The sequence below is a fragment of the Mixophyes fleayi genome, chromosome 3 (assembly GCF_038048845.1).
Source record: "Mixophyes fleayi isolate aMixFle1 chromosome 3, aMixFle1.hap1, whole genome shotgun sequence".
Classification (NCBI taxonomy): Eukaryota; Metazoa; Chordata; class Amphibia; order Anura; family Limnodynastidae; genus Mixophyes; species Mixophyes fleayi.
In genome coordinates, this window is record NC_134404.1 from 108,105,773 (window position 1) to 108,119,968 (window position 14,196).

At 38.6% G+C, this 14,196-nt stretch overlaps 1 protein-coding gene and 1 long non-coding RNA gene across 11 annotated transcripts in view; one reads left to right on the top strand and one right to left on the bottom strand.

Annotated features, from left to right (window-relative positions):
- Positions 1-810: 810 nt before the first annotated feature.
- On the bottom strand, positions 811-4,674 carry LOC142142739 (uncharacterized). Of its 2 annotated transcripts, none has more exons than XR_012689303.1 (4): positions 4,613-4,674; positions 1,941-2,001; positions 1,591-1,668; positions 811-946 (listed from the first exon to the last, which is right to left on the bottom strand). It is a non-coding gene; the product is annotated as an uncharacterized LOC142142739 (long non-coding RNA). The 2 variants fall into 2 exon arrangements; XR_012689304.1 differs by having other exon boundaries at positions 4,608-4,654.
- Positions 4,675-4,837: 163 nt separating this feature from the next.
- ECT2 (epithelial cell transforming 2) overlaps positions 4,838-14,196 on the top strand; it is a 69,528-nt gene continuing 60,169 nt past the window's right edge. For 8 of the 9 annotated variants that reach the window (XM_075202147.1, XM_075202148.1, XM_075202150.1 and 5 more), the window contains exons 1-4: positions 4,838-4,983; positions 6,503-6,587; positions 7,149-7,292; positions 14,031-14,110. In XM_075202147.1, the coding sequence (XP_075058248.1) occupies positions 7,172-7,292; positions 14,031-14,110 (201 nt within the window). In that variant the 5' untranslated portion in view covers positions 4,838-4,983; positions 6,503-6,587; positions 7,149-7,171. The remainder of the gene's footprint in view (positions 4,984-6,502; positions 6,588-7,148; positions 7,293-14,030; positions 14,111-14,196) is intronic. The other variant, XM_075202142.1, reaches the window with a different exon arrangement.

Genomic DNA, 14,196 nt, shown 5'->3' on the forward strand with positions numbered 1-14,196 from the left:
TCTCCCCTCTACAAGTCTAATCCTCTGTAAGACAGTAAAGGGACGTTATTTGGAAAATAGTGTTGCCACCCCAAGAGTTTTACCTGTGCTGCTGTTGCTAAAGTACTAGGGTAGTAACGGTCTTGAAAAACCGGGGAAGCTCCTTGTTTAAAATGCGTCTGCTGTACAAAAACAACATCTGCACCTTATTTATGAAACTCACACAAGGCGCGTGAACGTTTCTCTGGTAGGTTCAATCCCTTGGTGTTGACCGAGACCACTTTAAGGTTATCCGTCATGAGGGCAGGCCATCAACAGGAGATGCTATGGAGGAAGCTACAGAGTTAAACCATAGACGAGTTATATCCATGGAGCCAGTGGGGGGATGTGAGGAGGAGAGGAGAGGGAAAAGATGAAAGTAGGAGAGAAAGAGAAAGACATAGAGAAAAGCACTTGCATAAAGTAGTATAAAACAAATACCGCCCTAAAGAAAGGAGAGGGACCAAGCCATTCCCATCCTTTGAGATAAATGTACTGTAGTGGGGGTCAACTGGGGTTGGTGAACAAGAAAAACAATCAAAACTTGAAATTAACATATTATCCAAGGAGTCCTAGTGTCTCCTTTGTAGTGGACTATACAGAGCGTAAATAGTGAGGATACAAATACAAATAATAGTAGACTATTGTACTAAGACCGACACATGGGGGCCTAAATAACATTTTAAATGTTATGTTTAAACAGTTATCCTACAGCCTGTTAAAGAGCTTTTTTTTAAAATTTCACACAGAAGTCAGAACAGTTTTCAATGTTTTTTTTAATATCAAGGGTGATTCTTAATTGTACACAAAGCAGCAATTTTATGTAACATTTCCCATGTGTCTCCGCACAGCAGTCAAGTGCAGCACCAGCAGCAACGCCAGCAGCAATTGAAACACATGAGGAGGAGTTTGTAGCAGTTAAATCCTCCTATGTTGTATTTTGGGAAAAAAACATGCTGTTAATTATTTGCCTGTAATGTTAATGAACAGTATCTGCTAGTGTACAGAGAATGGTTATTAATGTTTTGTTTTTTGGGGGGGTTAAGGAACATCTCAAGCAAAAGATACAAGTGTCAGTATTGGAGCAACAGAAAATGTAGACGCTGCAGACTTCAGTGAGGAATACATATTCATAGAAACTGGGCCACATTTCCCTTGAAGTCCAGCTGCAGCCTGAATTGGCACCAACAGACACTCCACAACATCCCCCACAGAGCCAACCTGAACCGCAAACTGCCCCCACATTGGCAGAGTCTATCCGCCAGTTCAGCAATGTCCAGTCAAATTTAGTGGAATTTCATCAAAACTCATTGCGGGGAATACAAAGGCAGCTGACAAAAGGCTTTCACGTTTTACAGCATATGCAGGATCAGCAAAGCCGTTTATGTACCACGATGGACCGCATAGACAGTTAATTGGTACACATACACACTGCTATAAATAGCCAGATAGGGGCAATGCGGTAACTGTCGTCTAATTTATTTGCAGTTTTGGGACAAATAAGGACACAGCTCCCAGTGCCCACAACCTCAGCTGCTAGTAGCCAGAACACTACCCCAAGCCCTTCCTTACCCGTTACTCCTGTATGGTCCAGTGGGTGGATCAGGGGTGGGAGACGTCCATCCAGCAGCCGGACAAAGTCTCCAGAGCCTGCAGGGAAGAATACATAAATAAATAATGTTATGTTTTTTTTGTTAAATATGTCTGAAAAGAGCATATTTTTTGCTATGAAACGCATACAAGTCACAGACAGTGCCATATGTGTATAGTTTCATTTTCTTTACAAATAAACCACTAAATCTGTTGACACTGGTAATTGCAATGGTCTTTGTTCTTAATATGTTTACATGTGCAAAATGGTACAACTTTGAATAGTATTTTCATCTTACAATTAATGGGTATTTCAAAACACATGCGCATACCTTTGAAATGATGTTAGCTGATTTGTCTTCATATTCTGTGGTGATGACGTGAAAGTTTATTCTATAAGAAAATAGAAAAAAAATGTATTGCTTAGTTATTGCTTTATTTATCTATTATTAGTTATTGCTAAATCACAAAAATAGAGTTAATTAAAAACCATCCTCACCTACAAAATAACTCTGGATTATCATTGCTCTCACCTGCCCCCCCCCCCCCCCGTATTATCCACATCAGCTGATGGATTGAGCTCTCCTGCTTCGTTACTCTCTACTACAGGTGTTACTGGTAAATTTTGATTTAGAGCCAAATTATGCAGCAGACAGCACACCAACACAATATCTGCCACCTTACCTGGGGCATAGAGCAGCACACCACCAGAAGTATCTAGGCACCTGAATCTGATCTTTAATAGGCCAAACGTACGTTCTATCGCCCCTCTAGTGGCTGTGTGCGACTCATTATATCTATGTTCGGCAGGAGTATGTGGATTCAACAGAAACATAAATAATTTTAGTTGATTAAAACATCACATCAAAACTGCAACCCCCCTTATAAATGTATACCCAGTAGCCATCCTTCAGACATTTCACCATGCTCAAAATTTTGATAGAGGGATGACTGGCGCAGGATATAGGTATCATGGCAAGAACCAGGAAAGCCTGCAACCACACTCATCGAGTATGCATGGTGTCTGTTAGTATACACCTGTGCCCTTGCACGAGGTGGTCTCAGCCCAATGTGTGTGCAGTCTATAGCTCCCAGGACATTAGGAGAGCCTGAGAGCCTATAGAAAGCTACCTTCAATTTATGCCAATCACAATTCTCTTGGGGGAAACAGATGTAGGTTTGCACAATCTTGTTTAGAGCACAACATTAAAGTGTCTAGAAAATGTTGCCTGGGTGAGCCCTACTACCGAGTGAAATGATCCTGTAGCCAAAAAATGTAGTGCAGAAGAAAATTTCTGCATCCCTGTTAAGGCCTGTGTGTGACAGGTTAATGGCTCTAAATCTATTTTAACCTGTTCATAGAGCTGCAGGATGTTGAGCCTAAACATCTGGATCATGTCCTGTTCTGACTCCCAATGCAAGTGTGCCCTAAAAGCACGTGGCATGCACAACCTACTCCTCGTAGGCCTCTTGCTGCTGAGGTTCCTCTATCCCTCTACGTTCAGCCTCCATTTACTCATTTGCCTCAACAACATCTAACAGCCAATTTACCATAACCTCCATTTTCTACAACCCTCATATGACTGGTAAATTTTCCTCTTTTTGTAGTCCTCACCAGCCTGCATAGAATGGTTGATTATTGTTGTAAGCTTGCTGATTAAATGCAGGTGGTTATAGTTTTACAATCTAATCATTTCAAATTGGCCCCCATTGGAAAGTGGTTGAAAAATTATATGTGGTACCACCTCATTCCCATAAAAGTATAGTGTCACTCTAGTTTAACATTTCTTAAAATGCAGTATAGATTCTAATTAGTAACCTCCCCTACAGGGAAAATGTTGACCCTTGAAAGGACAACACTAATGGCCCTGAAATTAACAATGGTCCCCCCAAAACACAAACAGGAGCAGAACCCTGCGCCTGACTCCATTGCAAATTTGAATAATGCCTTGTAAAAAAAAAATGAGTGGGGTCCCCCCCTCTGAGCACTATTAACCCTAGTGCTGCCAGCCTACTGCTGGTTGCGTGAAAATTGGGGAAACATTTGCGTGGGGTCCCTCCCCACTTTCATGCAACCACCACTAGGCAAACCAACCGGGATATATAGGATATACTTGGAGAATCTGCATCATACGACTACCAGAGATGAAGTCTGCATTGGATTGCCTTCAGAAATCTGGAGTCTGCATTGTATAGCCACCACAGATTTGGAGTCTGCACTTTATTATGACCACATATGTACAGTTCAAATTCATATGTACAGTAGAGGCTGCTTTGTAAAGCAAACATAAATTTGAGGGACTGCATTATAAAGTTACCATAGATTAAACATCTGTATTGTATAATTGAGTTCAAAATAGGGTTAAAATTGTATAGTGGTCATCAGTATGCACTGTTTTCTATAGCAGTCATATGAATGCTCTATGCATAATATATCTGTCACTAGAATTCTCTGTATTGTATATGTTGCTAGAATGTTCTCTGCATTGTATGCTGGCTAGTAGAATAAGCTATGTATTGAATACTGTTTATAGGTCTTTGAAATAACATTTTTTCATTTATTTCATATGCTGGGTACATCACACCCATATTAGACATGCACAGGTATTTCTCATCGCCCATCGTGAGCGCTGTACTGTCATTAGTGCCGTACAGGAGCTATGCTAAAGATCTTTACTCTATTACCACTAAAAGATTGTACAGTGTAAAAATTGCCACAAAGTGAATATTTTCAAGCAGTTATTTCCCAAAGCGCTGTGGGGACACATCTCCTCCTAGTCACAGTGTAAAAACACCATGTTGATGTATTGTGTATATAGCATAGAACTGTGAATAGATTATCACAATGACTGCCTTTATTTCTACAGCCTAACGTCTAACCCAGCACAAAGCTCAACTCCAGCAACATCCCACCCGCCTGTGCAGGGCTGCCAGCAGTTAAACCATGCAGCAGGCTAAGGTAAACATTATCAGCCAATCAGAAACCAGGTTATTTTTACGTCACCAGACAGTCTGTGGCCTTTCCTGAGACTTCATAGTATTTTCCACTATCCGTTATCATCCAATCGTTCAAACTGATAACGGACCAATCAGAATCTAAATGACGTTATCCCATGAGACCAGAATGGAACGTTCCAGCCAATCATAGGACACCTATTAAGCATCACGTTATAGCTCAGCCAATGACAGGTATGATGACATATAGCGTCTTGTTAGCCAATCAGATGAGTCCTTATGTTTTGGCTCTAGATTTTGAATACTGTTGATGGCCGCTGTAGGAGGCGAGTGAGCCCTCTGTAGTGACGCGGTGCACCTGTACAGGCCGACGTAGTGTGGTGCTGGTAGTGTCTACCTGTGCTACGGACCCGCTGACTGGTAATTATAATCCGAAACTAAGGGGCTGGTCTGTGCCTGGGTAATCGGTGTCTGGGGGTATGGGAGGCGGGCCCAGGTTAAATCCCCGGCGCCCCGGGGCATCGCAGTGTCAAATCCGGGTGTAGTTCTCTAGTCATGGAGGACTCACATGCTCAATGTGTGTGTGTTACCTAAAGTGTAGGGAGAGCTTGTGACAAGAAGATGTCACACTTTGTCTAGCTCTTCTCTGAGGAGCGTGTGACACCTGTCAGTCACCTGAACCGTATGTACTTGTTGTACTTTTCATATAGATCACACCTGACTCCACAGTGAGACAGTCTATTGGACATAGTATTATCTATTTTAGCCATTGCTAGTGATGGTTAAGACCATACATATTCATTTTATTCAGTACTTTATACTTTGGGGATTGTGGGTGTTTAAAAACAAATACTGTGCAAGTGATAGAAAAGTATCAAGCATTATAGCCAGCCATCACCCATATGAGCAACTTGTTTTATTTCAAATTGAAACCTGTGTATTATGAAAACAATAATCTCCCACAGTGCAAATGAGTCAGGTTGTTTGTTATTTAGAAGTATTGAAATATATATTGTGACACATCTTTCTGTCTAGTGTTTAGTGTAAAAATATAAGAAATGTACCCACTTACTGTAAGAATGAATAAAACATCACATTGAAGTTCTGTGACCTGTATTAAAGTCCACATTTTTCTTTTTGTTTGCATTGAGTGTTTAATGCCAATTATACACTAGTTGGATGGATCATACAAATTCAGTAAATATAATTATTTCCATGCAGCTCAAAGGATGACCCTCTGACACATTTGATTTTAAGGAGTGAATATATTAAAAAACAAAAAGGAACTTTTGTTTGGTCAAAATATTTTTATAAGGGCAAAAAAAGAGATGTTTGAGACTATTTGTTTTGTAGAGATCTTGTTAAAAAAATGCCAATCCTTGTATGATAACTACTCATTTAAAACTAAAACACTATTTGTTGTGGAACATTAACATAGTGGAATTTAAACCCTTATCAGATACCAGTGTTTTTTCATGCAGTGGTGAAAGGTTGAAACATATTTCTGCATAGTAATGTAACTTGTTAGTCTTGAAAATTCATGTGTAAGTAGCCCACACAACCTCTTGATTTGTTAGCTCTTTGTTTAATTTTTTTGTTGAATTTACCCTATGAGTATGCAGAGGTAATTATTACTCATATTGTGCCTTAAGGTACTTCTCTTCAGAGTTTGGGCAAAGACTTCCTTTATATATTCCACACATAATTCAGCCTGCCTCTACTGCCAATTGGCAAGCAGACCGCATGGAAGTTGCATAGGGGGGAGTCACAGAACTAACTCTTGCAACCACCTCTGAGTTTTAATAGGTTTTAGCTATACTGTACCTTTAATCAAGCTAGTATTAGTGTGTTAAAGAAAAATAAGTCTTAAAAAGAGCAGTTCAGTATGGTAAACATTTTGAAAAATATACATTTAAATTAACTTCAAATTCTCAATTAGGCATTTCAAGTAAAAGATGTGCTTTCAAGTTTTGAAGCTTATGTAGAGTTGAGTCTCGGACGGGAACTGAGGACACAGTTTTGGGGTGAGTGTCCATAATGTGTTTATACTGATGTTTGGGATGCCCTTTTATTTCATACATTTATATGATTAAATCTGGGTTGGATGACTATGTAGTATTGTCTTTGTGAACTAGTGAAAATTACAAATACTGTGGTTACACATGTGCAGAGTTAGAGAAATAAAAAAAACAAAGGCAACTAACTATACAAGTATACCTGAGAGGAAATTGTTAGGTGCTCACCGGTTGGCTCAGTCGTGACGTATGAAGGTAGGCATAGTATGGGTAAAAACCTTTGGTAACTCTGAATTTGTAAATTTGAGACATTTATTAAATATAAACTTGTCATTTCTCAGGGATGAATTTTCATCAGCATCAAATGTATGCGCTTGTTTTCCAAATGGTGGAGAGGCCTCTGACAATTAATTCTCATGTTGTTCCATCATTAATAAGTTGTTAATAAAATAATAAAACACCTTCCTCTGTTAAGTGGGTCATCTAATCCTTTCTGTGCATGTATTGTTGGGTATAATGTGTTCTCTACTATGCGAACATGTAAACTAGCAATTTCTATTTGTTTCACAGGCTACTGAAAGCAGTGTACAGTCATGAATGACCACAGTATGTTGGCACTTGCTGGGGGTAGGAGTCTACTGGCTGACTCTTCTGTGTTTGACTCCAAAATCGCAGAAACTTCAAAAGAAATCCTATTTACTGGTTGCACTGATGGTAAATTTTGGTTCATTATATCCGCCTCTTCTCTAAAGTACTTGGCACTAGAATTTGTATTTTAAATGTTTATGAATATTGATGCAATTGTAAAGGTGCCGTGGAAGATTGATGGGGAGGGATTATTTTTTGCATTTGTATGCATGTATTTACAACCTATAGTTTTGTCTTTTTTCTCCTTTTTAGTCTATAGGAGGAAATGCAAAATTCACTTATACATAACTCTGCATGTGCATTTTTTTCTGTTAGGGAAAAAATGCAGATATAGTTAAATAGCAATGGCCTTATGGACCAGTAGTTAAACAAATCAGAAAGATTGTCCCATTTTGAGAAAATGTCAATTAACACATTGCTGATGCTCCTGGAAAAATAATTGAAATAAAGGGGCCAGCAAGTTAAACTGATGAGCGACAGTTACAGAGGATGTTTTGCTGGCCACATGCTGCGATATTTGTCAGTTTTCCCAGTTTCATCATTTATGGGTTCACAATGGTTCCAATGCTGATAATAATTGGTGGGTTCACGCTCGGACATGTTGCTAAATATGGTTGGTAGGTGACCACAGATGATTACTATTGACTTGTCTATATGGTCATCTTTGACCCAGTGACACCAGAAGAGATCTGTCAGCCTGGCCTAAGTAATGAAGTGGCAGGGTTGTAGCATATGTGGCCAGTAGTAGCGTTCAGTTCTTTGCTTTCAGTGTTAAATCAGCATTTTGAGAAGTAACTTCCACTTCCAATTGCCTTTCACTTGGTAAGGCCGTAATGGGATTCCAGAGAGAGACTGAAGGGTAAATGTATCAAGCTGCGGATTTGAAAAGGTAGAGATATTGCCTATAGTAACCAGTCAGATTCTGGCTGCCAATTTTTAGAATGTACTAAATAAATGATAACTAGAATCTGGTTGCTATAGGCAACATCTCCACTTTTTAAAACCCGTATCTTGATAACTTTACCACTGAGTGTGTTCATAAACAGGATAAAACTTTCTATGCCTCAGGTGGCGAAAGGACCTCGCCATGCTGAGGTGGAGCAAAATGAAATATTTGGGGAGCTAGATAATAAGATTAAAGAAAGAGACTGAGAGTCTTGTTGAGGGATACAAGGTAATAGCAGATCATTTTAATAATTATTTTTGCTCCGTGTTCACTACAAAAAGAGAAGGGAAGGGGCCACAGTTAAGTTACAAGTATTTTCATGAAAATCGGGTAGATACAAATACATTTACAGAGGAGAAGGTCCTAACAGAGCTCTCAAAATTGAAAGTGGATAAATCAATGGGGCCAGATGGGATACATCTAAGGATACTAAAAGAGCTTAAAGGGGTGACTGTAGCACCATTAATGTTTCAACTAGTCACTAGCAACAGGAGTTATTTCAGAGGACTGGAAAATAGCAAATGTAGTCCCACTGCACACAAGTGGAAGCAAGGAAGAGGCAAGCAACTACAGACCAGTGAGACTTACATCAGTAGTGGGGAATTTGATGGAAACACTCTTAAAAGAAAGAGTTGTACAATATCTCAAATTCAATAATTTACAGGATCCCACACAGCATGGATTTACTGGGGAGAGCTCATGTCAAACAAATCTTATTGACTTTTTTTGATTGGGTGACTAAAGTAATAGATCAGGGGGGACTGTATATGTAGCTTATCTAGATTTTAGTAAGGCTTTTGACACTGTCCCATATAGCAAACTGGCAAATAAACTCGAAAGCTTGGGATTGGATTCTAAGATGGTTGAATGGATAAGATCTTGGTTGCAGCATAGAAAACAGTTGTAGTAAATTTAGTGCATTCACAGGAGGGAAAGGTTAATAGAGTATCCCAGTGATCTGTACTTGGACCTGTGGTTTTTAATACCTTTTATTGGTGTCATTGCAAATAATTTTGAAGGGAACATGTGCATTTTTTTTTGCAGATGACACAAAGATATGTAATAGGGTAGACACATCAGGGGGGGATAAAACAAATGATTGATGATCTAGTTAGACTAGAGGAAGGGGCAAGAATGTAGCAACTACAGTTTAATGCCAAAAAAATGCAAAATCATGCACTTGGGTCTCAAAAACCCAAAGGCTAAATATTGTATTAGTGGCACTATAATGGAAACTGCTGAGGAAGAATGGGATCTAGGAGACACCATTTCAGATGACTTAACGGCAGGCAAGCAATGTAACAAAGCAATGAGGAAGGCAAGTCAGATGCTTGGTTGCAGAGAGAGAGAGAGGAATCGGTAGCAGAAAGAAGTATTAATGCCACTGTATAGGTCATTGGTACAGCCTCATATAGAATACTGTGTTCAAGTCTGGAGGCCATATCTCCAGAAGTCTATAAATACATCAGAGACTGTACAAAGGAGGGCAGCTAAAATGGTGCGTGACCTACAGCACAATACTTACCCGGAAAGAATAAGGGATCTTAATATGTATAGTTTGGAACAGAGAAGGGAAAGGGGGAGATGATAGAAGCTTTTAAATCTTTCAATGGTTTTAACAAGGAACAGAAGGGGAACATTCTTTAAAGGAAGAGAAGTATTAGAACATGAGGCCATGCACTGACACTGGGGGGGGGGGGGAGAAGTAGGTTCAGAGAAAAGTGAGGAAAAATTACTTCACAGAAAGAGTTAAAAAAACCTACCCTTTCACGTGATGTAGTCGGTGGCTTTATTTCATGGTGAGCATTATAAGTCTCTACCTTGCTCAGTAACAATCCTGCTCTATGTCCTCTAGAGACTGGCGGAGTGGTGGGTGAACATCCCAGACTTTACACTTTTGTTTTTGTTTAAAGACAAACCCATATAATTTTTGGGGAAAATCCCAAATACTGTACTTCAAATGTAACGTGTCTCATTTTAATCATACCCAAAACTCTGATATTGTGGATTGTATTCCACACCTTAATTTACTGTTTACAGCATTTGACAATGAAATGATCAAACCTGCAAGGATACAATTGGGTACCTCCTTATAGTAACCAACAATCCACAACTGGAGGCACTTAGAAGAATAACAAGACTTTCTACTGATGCTACATATGTATGCTTTCCAGAAAAAAAAAATCCTGCAATTTTTTTCAAGAGGTTAAAATCTCTGTTTACTCTGTCGGTAATTAAAGTGGCATATTTCCAGGCAATATGAGGAGCTTTGAGATTTTTATTGCCATGGTGTTGACTTCCATGGCATCACTCCTTCATTGTCACCCTGATATAGGAAGCTGGCAATTCATCTCCAGTTTAGTCTTCAACTCCTGGACTCATAAGGCTGGAGTTATTCTTTTATTGGCACAAATCATTTATGGTTTTGTCGTCATCCATGGTTTTTCCTATCGATCTACTTTTGAGGAAGTGCTTTAGAAAATGTATCTTTCCAGGACAACTTTCATTCATTCCAGAAACTAATCTCACTACTCATGATCAACCTCTTCACCTTTGGGTAGACTTTAGTTCTTCTTTCTCTCAACATGTTATGACAGATCCTTCTGCCATCTTAGTGCTTGGCCTCCCTTCCTTTTTTTTTTATCCTCCAGAGAGCTGTTCATTCTTGAGCCTCTATCCCTTTCCTTTGAGGTGACTTAGAGAAAAGGGCATTTTTATACACTGTCCCTACCTGCAATAGGGGGAAACAGATTCTATAAACTGTTAATTCCTTTTAATTGCAGTGTTTTGATGGATTGACAGACCCATGACTCCTGGGGGGTCTCTGCAACACTAAGGTCCTTGTGTGCGAACACTATAAGCCACATAATATAGTGCCTATAGAAAATCATCATACCCTGTTAAAATGGTTACCTTTTGTCACATTACACCATGAAAATTGAAATAAATTAAATCAGAGTTTTTCCAGCTATATTTACACACTATAACCCCAAACATCAAAATAAAAATAGCTGTTCCAAAATTCTTAACAATTAATATGGTTTAATAACTTAAATACCTGGTTTGAATAAGTGATCATACCCTTAGAATAACCTTTATAAACTTTCTCAGGTACAATCAATGACCTGTCAGATCACACAACTTGACATAAATTGTAGTGGTTTTGATTTCTGAAATAACCGGCTGTTCCTTGAGGATTCCACTATTAGTAGTGCATGGTAAGGCAAAGAAAGGGGCTTTCAAAAGGGCTGTGGGATAAGTTTGTTGAAGGGCACAAGTTAGAAGAAGAGTAAAAAAAGATTTCAAAGGATTTTACTCTCCCTGAGTACCTTTTAAGGCATTCTTAAAAGTGGAAAGCTGTCCCTCCAAACTGGATGACAAAGCTAGGAGGATATTGATCAGGGAAGCTACCAAGAGGCAAATTGGTCAGTCTGTGCATGTGACAACTATCTCACAGGCTTTGCACATTGCTGCCCTGTATGGCAGGTTGGCAAGGAAGAAGCCTCTTCTGAAAAAGGACCACACACACTCTTGTTTGCACTTTTCCAAATAATACAAAAAAACCACTTGGAAGATTATCATGCCATGTGGCAAAAGGTTCTATGGAGATATAGAAGACCAAGATATATTTTGGAGTATGTTTGGCGCACCACACCCAAAGCACATCATACCTTCTGTGAAGCATAGTGGGGATAACATTATGTTGTGGGGGTGTTTCTCTTCAGCAGGGACAGGGAAATTGGGCTGGAATCGAGGAAAGATGGATCTGTCAAATACACCCAAATTCTTGAGGAAAAAACAGTGGCCCTCTGCTAAACAGCTGAAGATGGGCAGGTGATTCACCTTCCAGCACGACAACAATGACCCTAAACTTGCTGTTATGAAAGCAACTTAAACATTTCTGCAAGGAATAATGAGCAAATGTTCTCCAATCTAGGTTTACAAAGCTGCTAGAGAGATATGTAAACATACTGGCTGATTTTATAGCAAAATTTGACTCTACAAAGTCTTAAATCATGGGCCTGATCACTTTTTATATTGACCATTGCAGAGAAACCAGAAAAGAACAATGGACACAGCTGTCTTCAAACCTGTCAAGTTTATAATCCTGAATGAGAAAGAGGATTTTAATGCCGCACCAATTTTTGTAATGAAGAGGATCACTTAGCCCTATATTTTGTTATTGAGATAATACTCCTATCTATATTAAATGCAGGGTGCAACTACTAAACTGCATTGAGCATCGAAAGAAATGAGTTTATTTTGTGTAGTGCACATGAGATCCTCCTATTTTCAAATTGTATAGGATTGTCTCATTTTGATTTAAACCAATTTTTTTGATATTTATTTAAAACTTTCTAAGAAAATTCAGTAAAATATTAGTGAAATTATGTATAAGTGAATACATGTGAAATTAAAAAGGCTGGATGCACTAGTATTTTTATACTAATGTTTCAGTTCCTCGTACTGAGATATAAATTGTTCACTAAATCAGTAATTGTAGTTTAATTTGTATTGATATACCTCATTAATGCTACTATTGGTAGATCAATTTGTTCAAGCCGATGAGAGGGATCAATAAAGCCCATTTAAAGCTTACATTCATTGATATTCGTAGTAAGTTAGTTAATGGCTTTTTCGACATGCTTTAAGTTGCACTGTCTTCTATTAGTGCAGGCCTGTCCAACCTGCGACCCTCCAGGTGTTGTGAAACTACAAGCCCCAGCATGCTTTGCCAGTAGACAACCAGTTGATAGCTGGAAGGGCATGCTGGGACTTGTAGTTTCACAAACATCTGGAGGGCTGCAGGTTGGACAGGCCTGTATTAGTGCTTTTAATATAAATTGGATTAGGAGATTCCCTTTTATTTGTGAATCAACATTTCACTCCTGTTTCTCTTAATGGACACATTTGTTGCTACTTGGCAATCATTAGTCCATAATATCAACGTGTGTAGTAATTGTTTTCACTGCTTGGGCTATTCAAAAGAAACAGTTGTCCACTATACCTATATTCTAATATGTGCCGCGTGTATTGCTAGCTACCTACTTTGTGCTCCATTCAAACTGAGCTGTAAGAAGCTACTGGCTTTGAAGTGATCTCTGCCTGACAGTATCTTCTCTGTTAAACCTCTTATTACATATATGTGGAATTCCGTGCAGCCAGCCTAGCGCCATTTATAATCCTGCAGAAAACTGATCTTAACAATGTTTAAAGCCTGTAAATGACTGGTGGATCTCCACTACGCCTTTAATTATAGCTTCCAAGTATACCTAATAAAAGTGTTATTTCTGTGGAAGGGATAAATGTGAACAAATAGTGGTGAAACGCTGTAAGCACTCGATTTATGTCCTGTTACCCTTTTGGAAACTAATAAAAAATGGCTCACCCTTTTTGTGCACCTTCACTTTTTTGTTTCCTATTGGATAAATAGTATACACCACTACTTTTGATCATATATTTGGTACATACCAATTTAAAATATTACTCCATAAATCCTGTTCCCATTTTCTTTGTTAATAATCATTTACTGGACAATTTTCATGTTTTATATCTATTTATATAGCTATATTTATCCATAGTACTTGTATTCAAAAATAAGTGGTAACTGCTGGATATAATGCAGCATTTATAAGCTTTTATTGCAGGTCATGAGTTAAACTTCTATTACTATCAAGCCATACCCTGTGCCATCTTTCTCAAATTTCCTGCTGTGATTGAGCTTTGATGTTAAACCCATAACCTTTTGTAGCAAGAGAAAATACATATACTGGTAGTTTGAAGAAATAAAATAATTGTTGTACTCTTCAAAAAAAGCAAAACACTAATTTTAACAAGTCTTTTCTTAATAAATGCAGAAGACATGCCCCAAATAGAAACCAGGGTGGTACTAGTTGAAGACGCTGGCAAAAATGAAGCATTATTAAAAGCTCTGGAGGTATGTGTGTTCTTTAGTTTTTGTTTGTTTTTTGTTTTGTTTGTTCTGTAAAATAAGATGTACTTTTGTTTTTAATACTCTTATCT